Source organism: Perca fluviatilis, chromosome 15 (assembly GCF_010015445.1).
Source record: "Perca fluviatilis chromosome 15, GENO_Pfluv_1.0, whole genome shotgun sequence".
Lineage (NCBI taxonomy): Eukaryota > Metazoa > Chordata > Actinopteri > Perciformes > Percidae > Perca > Perca fluviatilis.
The window spans coordinates 11,030,772-11,055,089 of NC_053126.1; the positions used below are offsets into that span (position 1 = coordinate 11,030,772).

At 38.7% G+C, this 24,318-nt stretch overlaps 2 protein-coding genes across 8 annotated transcripts; both read left to right on the forward strand.

The window, feature by feature from the left end:
• Positions 1-88: 88 nt before the first annotated feature.
• adap2 (ArfGAP with dual PH domains 2) lies at positions 89-5,861 on the forward strand. Of its 2 annotated transcripts, XM_039825051.1 has the most exons (11): positions 93-508; positions 1,054-1,178; positions 1,299-1,390; positions 1,655-1,743; positions 2,035-2,147; positions 2,833-2,982; positions 3,524-3,607; positions 3,825-3,887; positions 4,221-4,298; positions 4,394-4,622; positions 5,256-5,861. In XM_039825051.1, exons 1-11 carry the CDS (start codon positions 427-429, stop codon positions 5,282-5,284), a joined length of 1,134 nt encoding a protein of 377 aa, XP_039680985.1. In that variant the 5' UTR covers positions 93-426; the 3' UTR covers positions 5,285-5,861. The 2 variants fall into 2 exon arrangements, with proteins under 2 accessions (XP_039680986.1, XP_039680985.1); XM_039825052.1 differs by lacking the exon at positions 2,833-2,982 and having other exon boundaries at positions 89-508.
• Positions 5,862-6,908: 1,047 nt separating this feature from the next.
• On the forward strand, positions 6,909-24,295 carry rhot1a (ras homolog family member T1a). Of its 6 annotated transcripts, XM_039824803.1 has the most exons (21): positions 6,909-7,325; positions 9,400-9,458; positions 9,602-9,683; positions 9,788-9,831; positions 9,929-9,982; positions 10,141-10,193; positions 10,684-10,792; positions 12,159-12,260; positions 12,515-12,613; positions 12,809-12,917; positions 13,110-13,230; positions 14,139-14,223; positions 14,460-14,605; positions 14,794-14,894; positions 15,480-15,610; positions 15,890-15,973; positions 16,116-16,238; positions 16,344-16,546; positions 17,418-17,540; positions 18,581-18,679; positions 19,527-20,452. In XM_039824803.1, the coding sequence occupies exons 1-21, from the start codon at positions 7,289-7,291 to the stop codon at positions 19,591-19,593; spliced, it is 2,031 nt and encodes a 676-aa protein (XP_039680737.1). In that variant the 5' UTR covers positions 6,909-7,288; the 3' UTR covers positions 19,594-20,452. The 6 variants fall into 6 exon arrangements, with proteins under 6 accessions (XP_039680737.1, XP_039680732.1, XP_039680733.1 ...); XM_039824798.1 differs by lacking the exons at positions 18,581-18,679; positions 19,527-20,452 and adding an exon at positions 23,071-24,295 and having other exon boundaries at positions 6,910-7,325; XM_039824799.1 differs by lacking the exon at positions 18,581-18,679 and having other exon boundaries at positions 6,910-7,325.
• The last annotated feature ends 23 nt before the right edge of the window (positions 24,296-24,318 follow it).

The following is a 24,318-nucleotide window of genomic DNA, read 5'->3' on the forward strand; positions in this document are numbered from 1 at the left end:
CTTATGGATGGTGTTTTGTGACGCTGACATAACCTGAAGTGCTTGTTCGTGCTGCGTGTATGTGGGTCGACTGGTTTCTGGTGAGTTTAATCGTGAAGTCATGAATGAACGCCTCTCCGCATCTGTATTTGGGAGAGTACTGCACAGAGGTATATGTTCTAAACAACAATACCCAGTGACCGAAGCTCAGCTCGCTGTTTCCGACAGTGGAGCTGGACGTGCACCAGAGGAGGAGGGAGCTTCGCGTCTGCATTGTGTCGCAACATCCAAAACCTTTTCTGTCGCAAGTTCCAGTTTTTATATGGACATCATCACAGACCTTTTGTCAGTTGCATTTCGCCATGTGTGAAAATATGTGACCACCATGTTTGGTTTAGACCGCGGGATTCGTCGTCGTTTAAGAAGAGACCGTGACTTTGCACCGAAATGGCAGAGCGGAACAAAAAGATGTTATTGGAACTATTGAAGCAGCCGGGCAACAGTCGGTGCGCTGACTGCGGAGCGCCTGGTAAGCAAGTCCGTTCACTGGTAACCACTGTTAAGTATATGTGGTAAACCTACATTTATTTGATCAGAATCTCTCCTACATAGAATGTGTTAATGGCCAAGAAAAAAATAAGATGTAGGCTTCTCATCTTAAATTATCATATTTTTGTAATAATAGCCTATAGGCTGCAATTGAAAAGTTTAGTTATCGTTGACATTTATCAAGGTTTTCCGTCAGACTTTGTATGGGAATATGCACTCTGATGAATGATATCAACTGCTATGACAAAAGCCCTTTATAACCCTATGAAGGTCTCTGTGATTAAATATAGTTTTAAGGTGAAACTGTACTCTCATGGTTCATATTCCTAATTTTTTTTAATTATAGTTTTTTTCAAAGACACAAAACATGAGACTAATATTCCAGCATGTGTTTACATTGTAGAATACACAGAGTGGGAGGAACAGGGGGTCATACAGTAGCCCCTACTGTAAGCCCCAAGCAGGACAATATGACCATGAGTGCAAAATGTTGAATTTGAATCCCACTTCTTCTGCACACCTCAGATCCAGACTGGGCATCCTACAAGCTGGGTGTGTTTGTGTGTCTAACCTGCTCTGGCATCCATCGCAGCCTGTCCAGCCGGGTCAAATCCATAAAGCTGGACTTCTGGGAGGATGAGCTGGTGGAGGTATGGTCTCCATCTCTGTTATTATTGCTACAATAACGTATTAGTTCATCAGGTGAAAGGATGAAATGGTCGTGCCCATGTGTAATCTTAATGTTTGTCTTATTTTGGGACCCGGGGAAGTTCATGAAATCCAATGGCAACGCCAGGGCCAGAGCTTTGTATGAAAAAGCTGTTCCAGCATACTACTATCGTCCCCAGGAAAATGACTGTGTGTAAGTAAATTTCCAGGATGATGACTTTCTTCAGAAAACAGTCTTTGTGATGGAATATTTGATTATTTCGTTCCAACTGCTGACAGGGCAATGCTTCAGTAAATAGAGAGAAGTGCAACTACTGACTGTAGAAGTGAAAAACAGATGAATTTCTGCCGCTAGATCAAAGCTTAATGAACCATGTTCTTGTCCTTATACGGCAGCTAATGTTGTCTTTCTGTAGAACTGTCTAAGAATATTTTTATTTTTCCCTTTGAATCTCAGTGTCTTAAGAGAGCAGTGGATTCGGGCTAAATATGAAAGGACAGAATTTACAGGAGAAACTAAGTATCCACCACTTTCATACACCACAGGTGATGTTTTCATTGTTTTCTAACACACATCTCTACTGTAGAACATACATCTAACATCATTATATATCTATCACCTAGCATTATGTTGGTGTAAAGCTGGACAATGTGGTTCCTCATACATATGCAGAACTGTGCAAGAAAAACCTGTTAACAATAATAGCCAGGAAGTGAAAGCTGGCCAAATTGTTACTCCTTGCAAAACATTACGTTACAAAACGTATTTACTTTTAGTAAGACCGGTGTGTATTGAATCACCTGTGACTCAGTATGTTTTCTTGGTTTTGATACCAGGTTTCTATGAAGGGATGCTGTGGAAGAAAGGAAAAGAGAACACACAGTTTCTGAAGAGGAAGTTTGTACTGTCAGAGAGAGAATTTACCCTTACTTACTATAACAAGGAAAATGTGAGTTTCCTGCAGCTCTGACACAGTTGAACTGGACTGTATGACATCACTTAAACCATTTAAATTCTTTATTACTACAAGATGTGGAGTTGATATCAATATTTCTTACAGTATATGTATAATGTAAAAGCATGAGCATTGATTTGACTGGATCTCTTTCCTCCTTTATTTACGGTGAGGCACCGTGGTGCTTTAAGCTAAATGCTAACGTCAGCATGCAAACATGTTCACAATGACAATGCTAGCATGGTGATTTTTAGGGGATCCAATGTTTACCATGCTCACCATCTCAGTGTTAGCAAACTGATATTTGCTAATTAGCACTAAACAAGAACAGTTGATAGGAGTGTCATTAGTTTTGCAAGTATTTGGTCATAAACCAAAGTACTGGACAACCTACAATTTTGACCTGATGATGGTGCTAGAGGAAAGGTCAGGGGATCAAAGTTATTACAATTCATCATTTGGGGCATTGAATGTCTGCACCCAATTTTATGGCAATCCATCCAGACGTTTTTGAGTTATTTCAGTCCAGACCAGAGTGGTGGACTGGCTGACCGACACTGCCATCACTTGAGCCATTGGAGCTAAACATTAGTGTACAAACAGCCCCGTGCTAATTTAATCCAGTTGTTGTGAAATTTCTAAAAACTCTAATGTGCACATTTATAAATGTGTGATCCAGGAGTCCAAAGGCCCTAAAGCTGTAATCTCCGTCAAAGACCTAAACGCCACCTTTCAACCAGAGAAGATTGGTCATCCTCATGGGCTGCAGATCAGTTACCAAGCAGACGATCACACCAGGAACCTCTATGTTTATCACGAGAGTCCGGAGGTGGGAGCGCATGATCATCTAAAGTATAAATAACAGTAACCAGCATTAATTGCTATGTCGGTATAGTTACGTGCTTTAACTATTTCGGAGCTTTAGAGGTGCTAGTAGGCACATTTTTAAACTCTGGACAGAAGGCCTGCTGATTCCCCCTGCTTCCATTCGTTAACTAAACTAAGCTCATTGCTTCCTGGCTTCAATGCAGAGACATGAGAGTAGTACTGATCTTCATATCTAACTCGTCAAAAAAATGTAAGCAAAATATCTCTTTTTCACCTTTATGTGTTACAGCAAACATTTCTTTGTATTGTACTAGCTGCGACTAAGTCATACTATTACAAAACTGACCGGAGCATTGATCGGTTGTAGTTTCAGCCCCTGCAGGTCTAAATCTAAAGTTTTATATATATATTTGCTGGTTACTGTTATTTATACTTTAGATGATATATATATATATATATATATATATATATATATATATATATATATATACATATACATATATTGATTGTCATGAAGCTCAAAGTCTCTTCTTCTACTCTAGGAAATAGTGACATGGTACAATGCCATTCGTGCTGCTCGCTATGCGTACTTGAAGACAGCGTACCCAACTGGAAGCGATGAAGAAGTAGGCATCAAACCTTCTCAAAACCGAATAAACTGACAAAATGTCTCCTAGATGTTGATGAATTTGAAATGCACTCTAAATACTTAAAGACATATTTCAGTTTATTCCCAGTTAATGTAGTGAACTTTAACTTTCAGCAGTCAAACGCAATAATAATAGAAACTTGCCTCTTTTCGCTTTTATGTTTTAAACGTGTTCCTTTACGCCTCTTTGTCAGCTAATACCAAAGATAACAAGAAACTACATCAAAGAGGGATACATGGAAAAGACAGGGCCATCGGTAAGTCATTAACATATACAGGTACAGATACATGTTCTTATGCGACTTATTTGTACTTATTTGTCAGTACTCAACTGCTGCTTTGACTTACGTATGAATCGAGAAAGGCGCTGTTTGTGACAGTAGTAGCCCATTTGAAAGTGTGTTTCTGTTCCTCTTACATACTCAAATGCGTGTGCGCACACACACACACACACACACACACACACATACATTTTTTGTAAGAATGGATTAATATGATAGAAAGAGATAGAAAAATGGGGCAACATTTTTTTATTTATATTGTAATTGTTCATGTGAAGTGTTTACATTTAATATGTTTTTGTTTAACAGCAAAAGGAGCCATTCAAAAAGAGGTGGTTTATTTTGGACTCTCAAAACAGGAAGTTGTTCTACTTCAAAGGCCAGCTGGTATGGACTTTTCATGCTTTGCATTGCTGTGAGGATGTTTGTCAAGAACTTTACCCACCATTCTGTTTGAATGTGTGTCATTATTGTCAAAGTAGGATGCAGAGGAGTTAGGGGTCATTTTCATCGGCCCCACAAACAAAGGTTACTCTGTGAAGGAGTGTGTCCCAAAGCATTCTCGGGGAAACAGGTGGAAGTGTGGTGTTATGGTGGGGACGCCCGAGCGACAATTTGTCTTCATGTGCGAGCAGGAGAGGGAGCAGAGAGAGTGGCTGGACGCCCTCAGACAAGTCCTGTCCAGGCCCATGTCACCGCAGGATTATACCAGTAAGCAAGGCTTGAAAATTCTGCCAATGTGTCAACAATGTACAGTGCACAGATATGCTTTCTGATATACACACACGCTAGCACAAATTAGTCATTCCTGTCATGTGAAACATGCATTTTTTTGGGGTCTGTCCAGTGATGATATGATAGGATGGATGGAAATTCTCAACCCATAAAAGATCTTATTTTCCACATTATACTTTTCTTTCCCCCAAGTTGAACATGTCTCAATTTAGCCACATCACAAACCATGTTCACCATCTTAGTTTAGCTTGTTAGCATGCATAGGAACAGACAGGGTAACACCAAAGTTAGAATGATTCATCATTTTTGGGCCACGAATGTCTGTACAAAATTGTATGGCAATACATCCAGATATGAAATATTTCATTCTGACATTACCATGCATAGAGCAATGCTGCTAGTGTGCCTAATAAAAAAAGCAAGATTACTCAGGTATCTTGATTAACTGGTCCAAGTTTTTCTCTGCAAGTTAGTCCAAACCATAAGTCTAAACAAAGCACCTGTACCCACTTGTTGTGCTCACTGTGTTCATGCTTTGACATCACCACATCAACCTTTGCATTATGCATCTATATGACCCTGCTCTAATACTTTTGTTTCTCATTCTAGTTGAAGCAAACATCAACTTTAAAAGGTGAACTACAGAGAGGTGTGTCAACAGGATGACTGCAGCGTTTGGAAACACACGTGACTTCACTTGACTACTGCAGCAGGACAGGTGAACAGTGATCTGCTGTCACTGCATCTGTTCCTACTCTATTTGTGTTTGTGTTGCAGTAATGCATCTTGAACCATGACTAACTGTGCTCTGTGCGACAGTGTGGATTTAAGACTTCCATCCACTCACTTTAACTGACACTGGATCTGATGCTCCATCTCAGACTTCAGAAAATACCGTATCACTATGTAAAATCCACTCGTATGGCCAAAGTTACACCCCTGACACGGGGTCAACACTGTTATATTGTTAACAGGAAATATGTTACAATCACTGCATATAATGCTATTTTTATGTTTTTATTTTATTTTTATATTTTTAATTTCCTAATAAACATGCATTTAATTTTATATTTGGTAGCAAACATGTTTCATTGCATCATGCCCAGCTAAATAAATGACTTTTTTTTAAAGTTACATGTGGTTTAATTCATAAATGTAGATTACATTTTAAGTGCATGTTGGATAAAACTTTAATTTCATTCTTTTTTTTCATTTTTTTTCATTTGTAAATGTAATTTTGGCAGACATGACTTCAGTAACACTTTTTTTCATTTTATTGCAAATGGAATTTGATAAATCATGATAATGTTACTGTAATATGGTCTATAACTTTCTTGCAACCACGATGGAAATTTGTTTATTAATTATTATTAACATAAATGTTAGCTTCTCAGTGAATTAAAAAAGATTGCTATTTAATAATTAAAATATAAAATACATTCAAAACAGGATTTGATTAGATGAGATTTTGTTCTGTTATAAACATAACACACTATTCAAAAAAGAACAAAACAAAAATACAGATACAAGAAAAGGAGAAAGCAAAACAAAAAGTCAGAACAAATCCATGCATAGACAGAAAATAAAAAATCAAATCAAACTAACTATAAATATCACAAAATAAACAATTCATTTTATATTATATTATTTATTTATTCATAAATTTAAGCATAACACATTATAACAACACCAAAAGTAAATAAAAACGTAATACAAGCAAGCAAGTATTAATGCCACAGATAATAATTATCCTATCCTGAATCTTTTATTTGAAAAAAGTTGTTTGTAACCATTTTGATCATTTATTAAGGATGAGCAATGAAATAAAAGCAGTTCCTTATTTGTTAATATGATAATGATAGTAATGATGGCGCTCTTGAATATCTGATACATTTTTTTATTACATTTCATTATTCTATGCAACATTTTGTTCACAATCAGACATTTTCTAAATCACTACCTAAGTTTTCACTGTTTCTCATTACACTGTAGTAAAATATTGATAAAACAGAAAAGAGTAAAATAAATAATAAAAATGATAATTGAATAAAATAATAAAACCACAAAATTATAAAACACTACAAGCAAGACTAAGATGAGGTTTTAAAGGAACTGCATTTATTGATTTATATTTGATCTGTATGTGCTGCTATTTTTTTTAAATTAACCTTATGTGAATAAAATAAAATAAAATAAAATAAATGCAGTTCCTGTCTTTGGCACCAGAGTAGCATAACGCGTTTTTCAAATTCTAGTTGAAGTTTGTCCTGGACGACTTGCTGTAGTTGCCGGGTGTTGGAGGTCGGGCATGCCCATGAAGCATCCACTGCGAAATGCAATGAAAGCACGGAAAAGAGTGTGAATAACATGAAATTCCAGAGAAGTGTGCCACAAATTACTATTTAAATATGATTTCCTGCTGAGCTGATTAATCGTAAATTGAGGAGTAGCGCGTAGAAAACAGAGAGGAGCGCAGAAAACTGTGCGTCCGTTTTGTCCTACAAAGGCGCCGAGAGTTTGACAGCGGCAGGACTTCTGTGCGCAGGCCTGACGTTAGGTAAACTGCTGGAGGAGGACGGCATCCAAAGGACTACATGACATTATAAAGACAGTCCTTTCTGAAGAGGGAAGCAAGCTGAAACATGAGAAAGGACGTGAGGATACTACTTGTTGGGGAACGTAAGTAGCAGGTGTCTTTAATCCCAAAGCGGTTGAATGCTTTATTAGCTAACATGCTAATGAAGGAGCTAGAGGCTACAGCTAGCAGATGCACCCAGTGAATCATCTACCAATATACTAAGCAGTGCGATTATAGTGAGGGGGCTAGCTGGTTAAGTCTATACGTCTATAGTGTATAAGAATCATGCACTGTGACTATAACTTATCCAAAGTTCATGATTAGCATACATATCCTTGACATTGGTTTCTTATTATATTTTACCAGAATACCTACTATGAACTGATTTTTGTTACAAGTTAAATACAGAGTTGCAACTCTGTATTTAACTTGTAACAAAAATCAACAGAAAACAAAAGGCAAGAAAGATTATACCATTCTACCATTTTATTCAGAAGTATGCAATACAGTTATTATTGCAACTAGGGCTTAAACTAATTCTTATTTTGATTATCGATTCATCTGTAGATTGTTTTCTCGATAATAGTTCGGTCTTTAAAATGTCAGAAATAGTGACAAATCACAGTTTCTCACATTCATAATTTTTTAAAGCCTAATTCAGGTGATATTTTAAAATCCGTTTGCGTAACAAATCCTCACAATTTAGAAGCTGAATGCAGAGACTATTTGCTATGTTTGATTAATAATGACCTAGATGAATATTTGATTATCAAAACAGTTGCTCATTAATGTCCTGTTAATCACCTAGCTAATTGTTTCAGCTCTAGTTGGCACAGATATGTACTGTATATTAAACATAATTATGGGTAAATAGTACTTTGTGATAAGATTTTGACTTTGCACAGGACTTTGGAGTCTCTGGTGAGTGCAGAATTAAGCCAAAAAGGCAATAGATCTTTTCACCTGGTCTGTTTGTTCTCTTTAAAGTGCATGTGTTGTCAGTACTATTTATATTTCAGTTATGGCTATGCAGGATGGCCTACATTGCCACATTAGGCGAGTTAGTACTGACTGTTGAGAGAGAGGTGCAGCCAAAATGCTACGTGCCTACTCCAGTGTTGTGAAGTTTAGTAGAGTACAGTTTGTGGGGTTACAGATAGCAGATAGCCTGTCAAGACACTGAGGGGCCAGAGGTACTGCAAACTATGGCTGCAATTAAGGGTTATTTTGAATATATACACTAATATTTCTTTGATTAATTGTTTAATCTCTTACTATGTTATTTAATAGTGAAAAGGCCATTATACTTCCCAGAGTCCAAAACCCCAAAGACATTCAATTTAAAATAATATAAAACAGAGAAAAGCATCAGATCCTAACATTTTATGAGGTGGAAACATTATTAGATTGCCAAAATAATTGGATTGATAGACTAATTAATAATAATACTAATAATAAGCAACTAATTGTTTCAACACTACAGCCAACTCAAAATCCTCCAATACAAAAGGCCTAAAATAAGTCAGGTTTTAAGAGGCTGAGGAACGCCTTTGAAAGAATATTTGGTTTTTATTTATATATTATCAAATCTTTGGATGGAAGAAAATTCTTGCAAACTACACAGTCTATGCAAAATACCGAGAGAACATTGGAAATGTAGTGTAGTTAGAAGCTTTTTCTCTGTTATTTGAGAGGGGATGTGGTGAAATACTTTGTAAATTATAAGAAAGTGTTTGGTAGTCACTTAAATAGAATATTATTTCCCGTTTTATTATTTAAGTTTTGCATTTACCAATGTAAGATAGGAAACCGTATGTGTAACTGTAGGGATACCTATAAAATATTACTGTCATTAAAACATTAGTATGTAACTCTTGTAACTCTGAAACTATTTTGTCAATCTATCTATCATAGGCTTATTTTTAGACCAAATATCTCCACCTTGTATTGTTGCTTTGCTCTCTGCTGGAATTTAGTAAGTGCTTATTTGAGAAGCGTTGCAGCACTTAACCCTCTTCAGCTGCTCCTATCTGTGGCCTGTTGTCACTTAACCCATTACCCAGCAGACCGCTCAATAAAAATGGTAGAGAGGTCTCGTGTTAATGACCCATTGTCAGTAAAAGATGTGTGTAATGCCAGATTGTAATAACAAATGATTTTCCTTTGCCCGTACAGCCAAGGTGGGGAAGACATCACTGATAATGTCTCTGGTCAGTGAGGAGTTTCCTGATGAGGTATATGGATGGATGGATGGATGGATGGATATATGGATATATGGATGGATGGATGGATGGATATATGGATATATGGATGGATGGATGGATATATGGATGGATGGATGAATGGATGGATGGAATCATTGTGCTCTGTCTTCCAGGTTCCTCTTCGAGCTGAGGAGATCACCATCCCAGCTGATGTCACTCCAGAGAGGGTGCCCACACACATTGTGGACTACTCTGGTACCCAACTCCATATTAATATAAATAATTTGATTTGGTATTGGTAAAAGCTTGATAACATATTAAACACTGTACTGATCCTGTTCCTTTTTGACGCCTTTTAGAGGCAGAACAGTCAGACGAACAGCTGTACCAAGAAATATCAAAGGTGGGGTGACTTAATTCTCACTCTCATCTGATCATGTAATGTCTGTACCCCATTTCCTATGCGCATCACAAGTTAATATTGCTATTTGTCTTTACAGGCAAATGTCATCTGCATAGTTTACTCAGTCAACAACAAGAAGTCCATTGAAAAGGTGAGCATGGTTTCTCTCTGTGCTCAGTATAGTTAATCAAATACGTAACTGTAGTATGTCTGGAATTTGAAACAGGACGCTGCATATGCGCATCATCTTAATTTGAGAAAATTAATTTGCGCGGCTGCAATGTTTGATGTTGTGCTTTACTACCCTAGGTGACAAGCCACTGGATTCCCCTCATAAATGACAGAACGGACAAGGATAGCAGGTGTGTGTCACTTTAATAGATGTGTGTTTGTGTATATGTGTCTGTCTTCCCTGTGGGTCATGTCAGCTAGGTGGTGCTGCATCTACAAGCTTGAAATCAGAGTAGTGTGAAGTAAGTTAATACTTACTAAACTGCATGTAACACTGTATGAAATATAGAATAATTAGTTCAGTTTTTTGCCTTTGCTAGTTATTGTAAACTACATGAATGAGTATGCCGTATCAACCTGAAATTGTGTGATAAATGCTCCACATTTTCCCAGGGTCCTTGACACACAATAGTCCAAAAGCCAAAGCTAATCAATTTACAATAATATAAAACAGAGAAGAGGCTGCAACCAGAGAATTTAGCATTTTTGCCTAAAACAAATAGTGTAAACAATAAATCTATTATTAAATTTGCTGCCTATTATTTTTCTGTCAATCCACTAACTGATTAATTAACTGACCGTGGCAGCTCAATAATGTAGTAATGAAAGGCTTTTCTGCAGGGTACCATTGATCCTTGTGGGGAACAAGTCAGACCTGGTTGAACACAGCAGCATGGAGACCATCCTGCCGATCATGAATCAATACCAAGATATCGAGACCTGTGTAGAGGTAAGAGATCAATACACAGCTTCACATCCATTGAGGCAGGGCTGTTTGGACCCACTCAGTGAATTGTAAAACAAAAAAAATACTTTCATGAAGCACTTGAGAGTGATGAATTGGCAAATGAAGTATGAAATCCAATACTAGCAGTGACAGAGAGAGGCTGGCTGTGTGCAGGACAGATTGGCCCCCAGCGGCTCTCGGGCTGCACTCCAGCTCCTTACTCCACTTACACACTGACTGAGTCATTATTAGATTTATATTATTGAACCCCACGCTCCAAGGCCATAGCCTGCTGACTGGTGGACTGTGAGTGTGTTGAGAGACTTGGCTGTCATGGAGGAAGCTGGCCTGTGTTTGCATTACTGTTTAATTCAAATTTCCCTCCGTCGCATGAGGCAGCTCAGTCATGTGCTCCTCAGCTGGATTAGTTACAAGGTTAAAGAGGGAGATGAGGAGGACGTGAGAGAAGGCACATACAGCGTGGATACAGTTGAGGGGCAGTCGCACAGCTGGTGAGAGAGAAGACATGTGAACCAATGTTTTACTGCTGGCTCAGTGTTTGACCAGGCCCAGGGTTGGTTGTATGTCCTGCTTCTATTTAGTCACTCACATCTCTGTGTTTCTTTATCAGTGGCGAAAAGAAAAATATTTTACTTAAGTAAAAGTAGCAGTACCGCAATTTAAAAATACTCTGTTAAAAGTGAAGTCCTGCATTCAAAATCCTACTTAAGGAAATGTACGCAAATAATGGACAAATGTATAAAAGTAAATTAATTCATTCTGCAGCCAAAATTGTCTCTGTCCGTGTTACATTATTATATATTATACTGTTGGATTATTATCATTGATGCCGTAAAATGTAAGCTGCACTTTGGTAGCTATTATTATTATTATACCGATTTCATATACTGTTGGATGGTTTAATTTCTGTATAACAATGCATTGTATTTTATATTCTCTTAATAGTACTTAGTTTAAATCTGCAAAGTAACTTGTAACTACAGCTGCCAAATTAACATAGTAGAGTAAGAAAATACAATATTTCCCACTGTAATGTAGTGGAGTAGAAAGTACAAGTAACTTGGAATTGTTCTTAAGATCGGCACTTGAGTAAATGTAATTAGTTACCTTGTGCCACAGTTCTTTATTAACTGTGTTTGACCATTGACGCTCTATTGACACTGTTATATTGTGTTTTCAAATAACTTCATTTAGTTTTTGGGGAAGTTGTTGAAAGGTAAAGGTAATCAGATTTTTATTATTTTAATTTCTAAGTGAACTTTTCAAGTCTGTGATATATCCTGATCGTTTTCCTCCAGCATTGCTTTTGTTCAGGGCATTCACACACACGTACCCTCTTTTTCCTCAGTGCTCGGCCAAAAACCTGAAGAACATCTCTGAGCTGTTCTACTACGCCCAGAAGGCTGTTCTCCACCCGACAGGACCCCTGTACTGCCCAGAGGAAAAGGAGGTGAGGTCTACACATTAGATTCAGCAGACATTTTGATTTGTCATAGTAGGTCTGAAATGTCCTATTTTGAACGACTGACAAATGTATGGCAGCCAGGATCACACCAATGTTATTGTGAGATACCCTGAGCTTTTGTAATCTTACCTGGAGAGACAAAGTTGGATTGGTGCATCCCTAAGGTTAGCTGCCACAATGCTTACTGTTGAATTTAAATCTTTGTAACCACCTAAATGATTGTTTCTCCTCCGTTACAGTTGAAGCCTTCTTGCATTAAGTCGTTAACTAGAATCTTTAAAGTGTCTGATCTGGACAACGACGGCATCCTTAATGACAACGAGCTCAATTTCTTCCAGGTAATATTTTCTTCACCTTTTAGTAAAGTCACTGTCAACATAATTTTCATGACTACTTAAGATTTCAAAATTGTCATCATTACTTAAACGGCTAGACTACATTAAGGTTGCAGGTTTTACCATAAACCAAGCCTGAAAAACCTTAGCAGCTTTCTCCAGGCACACATCAATGTGTCGCTTATTGTGTATGTCTAGAGAACATGTTTCAATACACCACTGGCGCCTCAGGCCTTAGAGGATGTGAAGAATGTGGTCAGGAGGAACATGACAGATGGAGTCAAGGATAACGGACTTTCACTCAAAGGTCAGACACTCTCCTGTTTTCTTGTTTTCATATTTCTCCTCTTTTCTCCATCCTCCACTTAATTACTTATCCTTCTTCATGTCCCCTTAACAATCCCTCCCTGTTTTTTGCTCATCTTTTTAGTCCATTTGTTTATGACTGTTGCTGACTGCTGACACCATCCGTTCGCCTGTCATTGGCTCTTTATTGCAGGGTTCCTGTTCCTGCACACCCTCTTTATACAGCGAGGTCGACACGAGACCACCTGGACTGTGCTGAGGAGGTTTGGTTATGACGATGACCTGGAGCTCACACAGGAATACCTCTTCCCCATGTAAGTGCAGACTTAAAGCTCAGAATCCGAGGACTCTAACTTAACTTTTTTGACCACCATTCTGAAATACAATCCTGAAGTAAAGGCTCGCCGTCACAGTTATAAAATGTTTTTCTTCAATAAAATGGTTTCCATAATTAAAAGTGATACATGCCCCAAAGCAAACAGCATGGAAATGATTGAATTATAAATTAGCTTACATTTCATAAAAAACACATATTCATTGATGCATTCAATTCATGAATCACATTTGTTTTTATAGGAATGAGTGATTGAGTGAGTGAGTCGGACAGAAGGAAGGACGGATGGACATTTTATTGTCTCTGGTTATTTTTATTTCACATTGACCCCCTTGAGTTAGAGCCCTGATTAGTATTTTATTTTATTTTGAAGGCACAGTGGTGACAGGAAAGAGGTAAATGTGACCAGAACTTTTACCTTGCTATATCAGCAGGGTGTGCTGCTGATGATCCTACTACATTGATGATATAAGTGTTTATTATGATGACCAGCATTGCAAACTAACGCATTTAAAAAAAAAAAGTTATGCTGCGAAAAGCACAACTTAAGTGTGTGTGAGTGCTCAAATCTTTGTCGGTGACACAGTGGACAAAGAATGATATTTAAAGTGTTTGTATTGCATATCCATAACGGCATCTTTATTGTATAATTCATAGTTGTATTGAGGTGTTGTTCCTCTTTTAAAATGACCTGTTCATCACAGTTGACAGTCTTCATATAATTTCCTCTTATCTAATGAATTGTTCTGGTTGACTGGTGTGACTTGAATGGATTCACTCAGATTGTTTCTTCATTTGTCACTTTTGAAAGCAGAATCCGAGTGAGCCTCAGTCAATATTTCAGAGCTCTCTGTTAAATGATTGCTTTTGTCTGTCCCTGTATCGCAGGATAAAGATGCCCCCAGACTGCACCACAGAGCTTAACCACAATGCTTACCTCTTCCTCCAGAGTGTCTTTGACAAACATGACAAAGTGAGTGGTTAGAAATGTTGGAAGATTTAGAAATGGATTTTGCTACCTTTTTATTTCTTTATTATGTATATTTATGTATATAGTTTGTATTTTTAAGGATGACCACTTTTCTGCTCAATTAGTTAAAACAAACCTTGTGTATCTTTGTGCCATTTTTTCAAAAGCATTTTACCTGTTAGCCACATTTCTTATGTCCAAATTTTTGAGTCCATGTATGTGAACTTGGTATGATCCAGGACAGAGATTGTGCACTGTCACCAGAGGAGGTGAAGGACTTGTTCAAAGTGTTTCCCTACATGCCCTGGGGCCCGGATGTCAACCACACGGTTTGCACTAACGAAAAGGGATGGATCACATACCAGGGATACCTCTCCCAGTGGACGTGAGTGTGGAACACATCTATTAATATACACCTATGCACATTCACATCTATTTCAGTATTATGTAACCTGAATACATTCACAATACTGTATGACATACATCATTATGTAGAATACATAGATCATTGAACATCATGCTCATAAATCTCTCATTCTGTCAGACTCATCATGACCTGTTTTTTTGTGGTAGGTTAACAACATATCTAGATGTACAACGTAGTTTGGAGTATTTAGGTTATCTTGGCTACTCTATCATCTGTGAACAAGAGTCCCAGGCAGCTGCTATTACAGGTAAGAGAATGTAATTAAATTGAATTTATTTTTGTGTTTTAAGCCGAGCAGCACTGTATGTTGATAAGCTAACAAAACTAGTAGTAAGTAGTTATGGACTAGAGTGCGGATTGGGCTGCGTTTTTCTGTCCAAGCCCGGCCTTGGTCCAACAGAGCAGTAATCAAATTTTTTTCTCATACTAATGACACATGTACATTTGTTTGTGTGGAAAGCTTTTATTAAGCAACTGTATTCGGAAATGTCATTCGGAAATGTCAACAGATGAGCGCATCAGCGCACACGGGGCAACAAGCGCACGTTAACACAGGCGCGCACCTACATAATGAGCTGTTTTTAAATTTAAAATGTTCAATGCCTTATTGCGCTGATGTGACCAAGCCCGGCCCGAACCCGAACATCATTTCTAAATATCTGTCAGAACCGGGTATCCGTCCTCTATTGTGGACTAATTTCTGTACAGAATAAACTTTAGTTTTCTTTTTGTTAAAATTTTAATTTAAAAGAAAGGAATGGGTTTTACAACATGTTGCCATTGTGCATATATGTTCTTGCTTAGTAAAAATATGCATTCCCTGTTCTTTCAGTGACTAGGAACAAGCGCATCGATCTGCAGAAGAAACAGACCCAGCGCAGTGTCTTTCGCTGCAATGTCTTGGGGGCCCGAGGCAGCGGGAAGAGTGGTTTCCTCCAAGCTTTCCTGGGCAAGAACCTGCAGGTTAGTTTAAATCATGCCGGTAAATTATTAAACTCCCTTTTTTAGCAGTTTGTCTTGCTGGACACACTCAGTTTCTGAGGGATCGCTTCCATGGGGGCTACATTTTACCTTTTATATCACGTCTCAAGTAAACTTTTTAAGTTAGTCTAATTACTGTGTGTAATTTAGTCAACTTCCAGAGTTGGAGCTAACAAGCCAGGGCCGAAAGAGACCATTTTATGAACATGTTAATAGTCTTGATTGGTTTCTGTTATTGACCTTGTTTATTGTCCACCCCAGGGACAGAGGCGGATTAGGGAAGACCACAAGTCCTTCTATGCCATCAGTACGACCTATGTTTATGGTCAAGAGAAGTACCTGCTGGTAAGAACCATTTACTCAACATCTGATTTTTTGAATTACTGTTACATAATCTGGGTATAATACACTCTGCAAAACGTTAATGCCTCCATCTGCACACTCTGACTCTCTTGCTCTGTTCCCTACCTGGTCTGCACACTACAAGCTCCATGAGGTCATGCCAGATTTTGACTTCCTGTCTGAGGCGGACCTAGCCTGTGATGTGGTCTGCCTGGTGTATGACATCAACAATCCACGCTCTTTTGAATACTGCGCCAAAGTGTACAAGGTATGTTTCAGAAGATGTAAAAATGCTTATTAGACGCACTGAGGCTTGTAAGGCTGTCTGCTATTTACACTCTAACCAGTAACATTGGGCGTTTGTGTTTGGCAGCAATACTTCATAGATAGCAAGACGCCATGCGTGGTGATTGCAGCTAAGTCGGACCTGCACGAAGTACGGCAGCACTACAGTCTCTCACCACACGAGTTCTGCCGTAAGCACAAGCTCCACCCACCCCAGCCGTTCACATGCAGTACGACCGAAGCACCCAACAAAGACATCTACACTAGACTCACCACCATGGCTATGTATCCGTGAGTATTAACCCTTATCTAGTTAACCCTTTACACCTCTGTGAGTGTTTCAACCTTATTCTCATTGCCCATCTTTTCCTGTGTGTGTCTATCCACTTTTACCTCTCTCCTGGATGTATGTGTCAGACAGTGTCGGTAATATTCAAAGGTTACAGGATGGGGAAATTAATGAAAGCCGTCAGGTATATCCTGTGTAAATGCTGGTCTTGATCAGTGCATTCATTTTTGACTCCTCCAGCCACTTTAGTCAGTGAGTGAAACTGTCTAACTTAGTTTTGATTAATCTAAGAGCAAAATTAAGACTGGCCGAACTCTACAGAGCCGTCTAATATCAGCCAATGGTCTTGAGATAAATATTTGTTTTTAGTGGTGGATTTATGCTTTATGTTCTTAAACTGGTTATACCTGTTGGGTCACAGAAAGGTTCTAGTCGTCGGAGCCAACAATTACAGATTGTGAGAGCTTTTGCATTTTGTTCATTTACAGTTATATTATAATAGTAATCGTTAGAATGTTTGTCTGTTGTGACTGTTCCCTTCCTTTCTTTGTGGTTTTCTTCTCCTTATGTTCATTCTCCTTTTTTTTAAGTTTAGACTTTTAAAAGTTCATTATAGATGTTTCCTTGTCAATACTTTTGTTTACTTTGTTAATGAGTTGAGGAGTTGAAGTTAAATTGCAGCAGTGCAGGTTTAAACTCAGAACTATGTATTCTCTTTACTCAGGTCATTTGATTCAGCCTAGTGGTTAAACGAGGTTGAGGTTCTTGTCTACCTACTGTAGCTTTGGCCTCCTCCTCCTCTGTGTGTGTTGTTTGTTGCGTGTTATCTTTCTGTGGTGGTGAATACACGCATTTTTGTGTGTCTTTCCGCAGCCACGCCCGTCTCCGATGCATGTGCGCCTGCAACAGGTGCACCTATTGCCTGTGTCAGAACCTCCTCAAGTTGGAGCTGCTGCGCAGTATTAAGGCCCAACTCCGCAGGGTCGTTTTCAACAGGTTCATACGTAGAATAAGCTCTAGTGTTTTAGTTGTAGTGACTCATTCCTCCTCTCTGTGTCTCCCACCCTCGGGTGTGACCACCAGGGTGGGTCACAGAGAGGCTCCTTTTTCGCCCAAGCTCTCTAACACGGGTGATGGTGACAGCTCCTCTGCTTTGCTTCAGTGCTCGCCCGTGGTCAGGTTTACACTGCATATCCACTTCAGGGAAAAGGGAATAGTAAATGTGATTGAGCGTGATGGTAGTGATTTAGATCCATAGGATAGTCTTCCATTTGTGAATAATTTGATACTTTGGTGGTTGCTTTCTGGGGAAATCTCATTTAGCTTGCTGCTGTGTTGCTGCATAGCTGTCACCCGTAGGGATCAGCTGTCTTGCTCAGCTAGGTGATGCTTGTTGACAAAGAGGGATCTTTGGTTGCATAGCTTAAAGTTACTCTCTCAAATCAAAAGATCAACCATCGGTCCTAGAGGTAATTCTTTTTCTGCTGGTTTATTTAGTTTTTTTTTTATTCAAACTGAATGTGAAAAAACAAAACAAAAGAATATCCGAACTCAGTTCTTTATAAATGTGATATCCAACCCAGGGGCAAAACATCTAAATGTGAAAAGTAGCTCTTACCTGGTCGAGTAAGGAGAAACTCCTTAAAATAAGAATGTCGGTCCTAACTTCAGGACTTTTTGGTCTTAGAGTAATTCACAAAGTATTTGCCCTAAAAGTAGCCCCTAAATCACTAATCCCTCCTCACAATCAAGCAAGTGCTGCAGGTATTTTTTAATAAAATTTAGTTATAAATTAATTAAATTAAATTTATTTTATACCTGTCAACCAATCACTGTAGACATGTTGTGTAGGTTCAATGATAAAACATGATGTCATCCATCTGCTCGTAGGAATTCTCTTTGTAAAAGTTGCTCTCAGCAGCTTTCATTCAAGATTATAGATGCTTCACAGCCAAATCAAAAAGCATTTCATTTACTTTCTGTGTCATATACCTAAAACCTATTGGTCATGTTAGGTGTTTTGGTGTCTGCTCCAGCTCCAGCCAGCCCACCTGCTCTCTGTACAGTTTGACACAGCGAAGTGTGACCAGGCTGTGCCAGCTAACACACAGGCTGCTAGCCAGGGAGGTGACAGTGTGTTGGAATCTGTGTGAAAAATGCATGATGTTATTTGCTTGTGCACTGCAAATTAACTCCTAATACTAACCCCCATACATAACACAAATATGTTGTAAAATTGAAAAGCATTTTCATTTTATTCAAGAAACACTTGAAAAGGAAAAAAAATATGTTTTTAAGTTTTGTGTGGTAAAAATGTATCAGGGATTCCAGGTGTGAATTCTGACAAACGGACCTATTTAGAGTTGTTTGCTCCCTCTTGCCCTGCAGCGGATATGCAAACTGTAAATCTGGACTAACAAGCATATTATTTGGATGGAGAATGACAGAAACAAACTTTGGTTTGTGCTTAATTCAAACTGAAAACCTCATCAATGTCTGCATGTTTGCTATGTGATTTCTTTTCAATCACATAAAAGTATTAAACTTATACCTGTCTCTTAATTTCTCTATGCCACTACCCTTAATGGATGGAGTGATTGATTTATTATCTATGATGTTTTCAGTCTTCCTTTCTCTTCATTTCGATTCTCAACACTGAAGTCTACACCTACAGGAGACCCTTTTTTATAATTTCAATTTTTATTGACTTTTTCAAAGGAATATTACAGCAGGAGACACCTTATTTTGAAAGCACAATTGTAATTGTACATACAGTATATACTTAAATAAAGACTGCTGTTCACTTGTTCTCCTGTGGGTTTAGACTTCATACATTTAACAGGCTGATGTTTAGAATCAATCACAATGTGTTGCGTTGATGTTTACATTGATTGTATTGTACTGTACCAATCACCCTGTCATTTCATCCTGTTCTTATTTTCTTGTATTTCCCGTCTCTGTGTTTTTCCTTCCACTCTATAGGTGTTCATTTCCATGTTTGTGGCTGCCCCTCTTCCTTTTTCTCTTGCACGTGTTCACCCTCTGCTAATCTGTCTGCTGTTGTGTTGCATGGCTAACCTGTTCACTACCTCTTTAGATAACCAAAGGCATGCCTCGGTCATTAGCTGGGAATAGATTTCTCTAGGGAATCTGTCCAATTCTACAGTACAGAGAGCTTGGTGTTTTTAAAATGATTAAGGGGGGGGGGGTGTTATTGAACCACAATGCAGGGTTTGAATGGCTGTTTATGGTGTTGAATTGTGTTGTGTGTTTTCATATTTTTGGCAAATAAGTGATTATTGTTAGCCCAACAATGGCATAAAATGTAGGGCTTCTGGTTGGGCGTTCATGGGCCCAGGCAGAGCTGCATACTATACGGTGCATCCAGTACTAACCCTTTGTCTTGGTACTTTTTTTAACCTCTGGGAGTTGTTGACAACATTCATAGCATAACACTTGATGGGCCAGGGGGCCGAAACACCACATTGAATGCCGACTGGTTTTCTGAAAAGTGGATTGGTTGACTGGGTTAGATGATGTTATTTTAATTTTACATACGGTAGTATGACATTGTAATCGAAGTCATCTTGCATAGTGTGCAATACTGAAATAACTTCTTAGGTCACCAAAATTACAAGCAACAATAGGAAATTGTGTCGGGCCACTTAAGAAACTTAGTTCAGAGGGAAAATAAAATGTAGAGTCTTTTAACGATTTATTTTGGTTGCTCTTTAATTTGTTAAAAATCAGAAAATCCCTACTAAAAAAGTGCCGTGTGTCTGTATTATGTAAGGGTCAGCCGTAGAGAAGGTAGGCACAAACTTAAGACAACTGGAGATGTACTATATTTCCCAAGAAACTTGCACTCTACTCAAATAAATGACGAGATTCACTCTTGAAATGCTCAATATTTTCAGTCTGGCTGCCATGTGGTGTGTACAGTCTGCATATGTGATATGTGAGGTGTGTGTAGCCTTTTTTGTCATAGATTTAAGTGTGCGGTGACATTTGACCAGGTATGCAGTCATGGTTGAGCTTGTGCTTTAAGGGTTTGGATGGTGATGGAAGTTCTCTACTTTTCGGGCTGGGTAGAGCTAGGTGATGTGAGAGAGCTAGGTGTAACTATTAATACTTAAAGGTGCAGTAGGTAAGCCTTACAAAACTAACTTTCTGTCATATTTGCTGAAACTGACCCTATGTTTGAGTAGAACTACATGAAGCAGGTAATAAAAAAAAAAATCTGGCACCACCTACAGCCTGTAGTGCGATTTGAAAAAAATCCAGTGCTCCCTGTTCAGATACACCAATCAGTGCCGGGGGGGGGGTGTCTAACTGCGTGACAATCACTGCTCAGGCAAACATTTCATAGCGTCCTCCCCTGCCCCATCCCCGCGCACGAGCTGCAGATAGGTTTCCTCCTCTTTCCCCCTCTTCAAACGCGCTCTATCGTGCACAGCTCTCCCTTGTGGGGGGAGGGGCTTAGGAGACCGTTGTGGGCTTTAGCGGAAAGGGGGGATGGACTGGGAAGTTGTCGATGTTTATATTTTTTGGCTAAGTCCTGGAACTTCACAATCCTACCTACAGCAGCTTTTTAAGCAAAACATTTAATCTAAATGTAATATTTCACCTGCCCAAAAAAATCATTAGTAATGTTGCCAATAAACGGAATCAACTGAATCATATTCTACCGAAATTCAGATCACATGTAGCCTTAGATCACAATATAAGTTTTATTTTGATGTCTCCCAGCCATGGTTCTGAAGTTTTGAAAAGAGAGAAAATGTAAATAATGTAATGGTAATGAAGAGGAGTACAAAAGCAAGTGCAAGCTTCATTCATAAAGACTAAATTAATAATTAATCAAGAAAGTAAATGGCAGGTTAATTGCCAATAAAATAGTTGTTAATTGCAGCCCTAGTCAATTTTAATATGAAGTATCACCCAGCTCTACCTACTATATCTGAGTGTGTGTGTGTGTGTGTGTGTGTGTGTGTGTGTGTGTGTATATGTGTGTGTGCACCGTGGGCAACCATGTGACTGTGTGTGTGTGTGGAAGGCTACTGGGCTGGGTGGAGGCTGTGGGGAGGATTTCAGCCTGACACAGCAGGTTTCAGCCATCTCCAACGTGGAGGGGTCCATCTTAATGGAGGCCTCTGCTAATTCCGCCAGAAAGGTAAAGGCTGTAAACACAGGAGGGATGTTATATTTTTTACACCAGGCCAGTGAGTATGTGTTGGATAAACTATCCCCTATTCAGCATTGACAGTTTGTCAGGTCATTATTTTAACAGCAATTATCAATATTCATATCTATTCCCGCAGCATTGTAGAGAGACTTATTGAAGTCTTAATAGAAATAATTCTACATCTTGGGAAATATGTTTATTCACTTTCTGATGGGGAGTTTCAGGAGAGAATCAATATCACTCTGATATCTCGCTGTTGAATATGAAGCTAGAAATTGGGGGTAAAATAGCTAGCCTGTCTCTGTCAAAAGTCTGCCTACCAGCACCTCTAAAGCTCACTAATTGACACGTTATATCTTGTTTGTTAAATCTGCACAAAAAGGACGTGTAAAAATGACAAATTGCCATTTTGCCTGGGTTATGTGCCGGACTATTTCTTGACTAGCAGCAGCATTAACTTCCTGGAGGCTCCACTGGTTGCCTGGCAACTGTTCAGAGCTAATAAATAATTCTCCTGTGTCCAGTCTTTGTGCTAAGTGTTTAAGCACCACCCTAACCCTAAGATAAGCTAACTGACAGCTGGCTAATAGCCTTATATTTATATTTAACAGTTTTGAAAGTGAGTGATCTTCTCCTCTAACTCTCCACCAAAAAGTGAATAAGTACATTTTCTATTGTAAGAACATTTTTAATATAACTATTCATTTACTATTCATTTTACAGGCAGCTAGACTTGGTTTTAGACCTTTTTATTCTTCCCAGTAGAGGGAGCATGTTTGAACTGTGTGAACATGACGTTTTAGGCTGGTTTCTCTCCTGGTCCTACATGAGTACCAGGGTTCTTGTGAGTGTGTTGTACACCAGTCACACTTGGGTTTGCTGTCTCCATTGCCTTTTTTTCATTGCTTGCTTTTATCACACTCTGTATAGCTCCCCAGTATTTGTGTTTCTTGCCAGATAAGCTGGATCTGTGTTTGGTAGGGATGGTCTTAACCCAATTTTAATAATCCATTAGTTGTATTTGTTTCTAGTTTTCCAATCAGAGCAGCTGCTTCTCATAGCTCAACAACTTTCCTTTGTTCTTTTCCCCAAACCAAAACTAAACCAACTGTCAAGAGAAAGCATGTGTTCCTATTTCAAATTGGTATCACAGGGCGTTGGTAGTCACTTACGGTCCTGATTTTGGGAACTATGCACTGGAGAAAGAGCACATAGCTTTGTTTTGTCATTTGGCAACATGTGGTTTTAACAACCGCGTTATATCATGTTAAAAGCTGCTGCCTCTTTTTCTTGCTTCGTTTTTCCATTCATCTGCTCTCTGTCTCTTGCTCCCTCTCACAGACACATGGCTCAGGCGGACCTGAAGAACTCAACCTTCTGGCTGAGAGCGAGCGTCGGTGCCACAGTGTTTGCCGTGCTGGGCTTTGCCATGTACAGAGCACTTCTCAAACAGCGGTGATCATCAGACAGTATGAGACGGCTACTTTCTCCCCCGGTCCCTCTGTTGACTCTGCCCCTTCCCTCCTACCTGAAAGACTCAAAAAGACTGGCTGGCTGGCTGACTAACCAACCAGGCCCATTGACTCAGCCCCCAACTCCACCTCATCCCCTTCCAACAATGCAGCACGGGCAAGAAACAAATGATCAAAATCATAGGTACATTTTATATGCATTTACAAATTAAGAGTGTGGTTTAGTTTTTTTGTTAATGTTGTGGGTAAAGGGGCAGATTACATTTTAAATCATTTGTCCATCATTCAATTTGTAAATGCTGACATTGTGTGATCTGTTGGTCTAGTCTAGTCCAGGTCAGACACAGCTAGTCACTGGATGTTTTCAGCTGATCCAGTCCTCCTTTTTTTTTTTTTTTTTTTTTTTTTTTTTCTCAGGTCAGTATTATTACTTAGATGGTTAGAGACCAGACAGAGGCAGCCATATACAGCAACACCACAAAGGGACTTGAATCTGTTAATAGTATGTATATGCAGTATATTATGTATGTATTCCTCAAGAATTTTAGGATTGGACCCATTGACAGCATCACAAGCCCGGAGCAACACCTACAGGTGTTAGTTATACATCTAACATTAGAAAGGTCACAATTGGCATGTTTATTTTGTGTGTTAATTTATTAACCAGTTTCTTTGTTTTCTTGTCTGTTTAGAGTGCACTGCATGAAACAGATGGAGGGATTTACATTTGACATGTATTTTTGTATTTAGTATTATCAAAGCTGTCTTCATGGTGTATCATGATTTTCTGCTTCTGTTTTTATTTTTTCTGGTTTTTAAATAGAGCTTTGTCCCTCATGTTATATTTTTATGAAGTTCGAAGCACCATAGAGCAACAGATTATGCTATTAACAACAGCCATTCAGCGCACCTCTCCCACCTTAAAACTGTAAAAGTGTTTCTTGTCATTCTTCTCTTTTCCAGCATTTACAATAAGAAATTGTGCGATCTGGCACAGTGTGTTGTTGGGTGAAATGACATCTAATTTAACAGCAATGACGAGGAAAATAAAATGGTTTTAAATATCTGTAATAAATGACATTTACACCCACTGATATCATTTTGTGTTTGTGTGTCC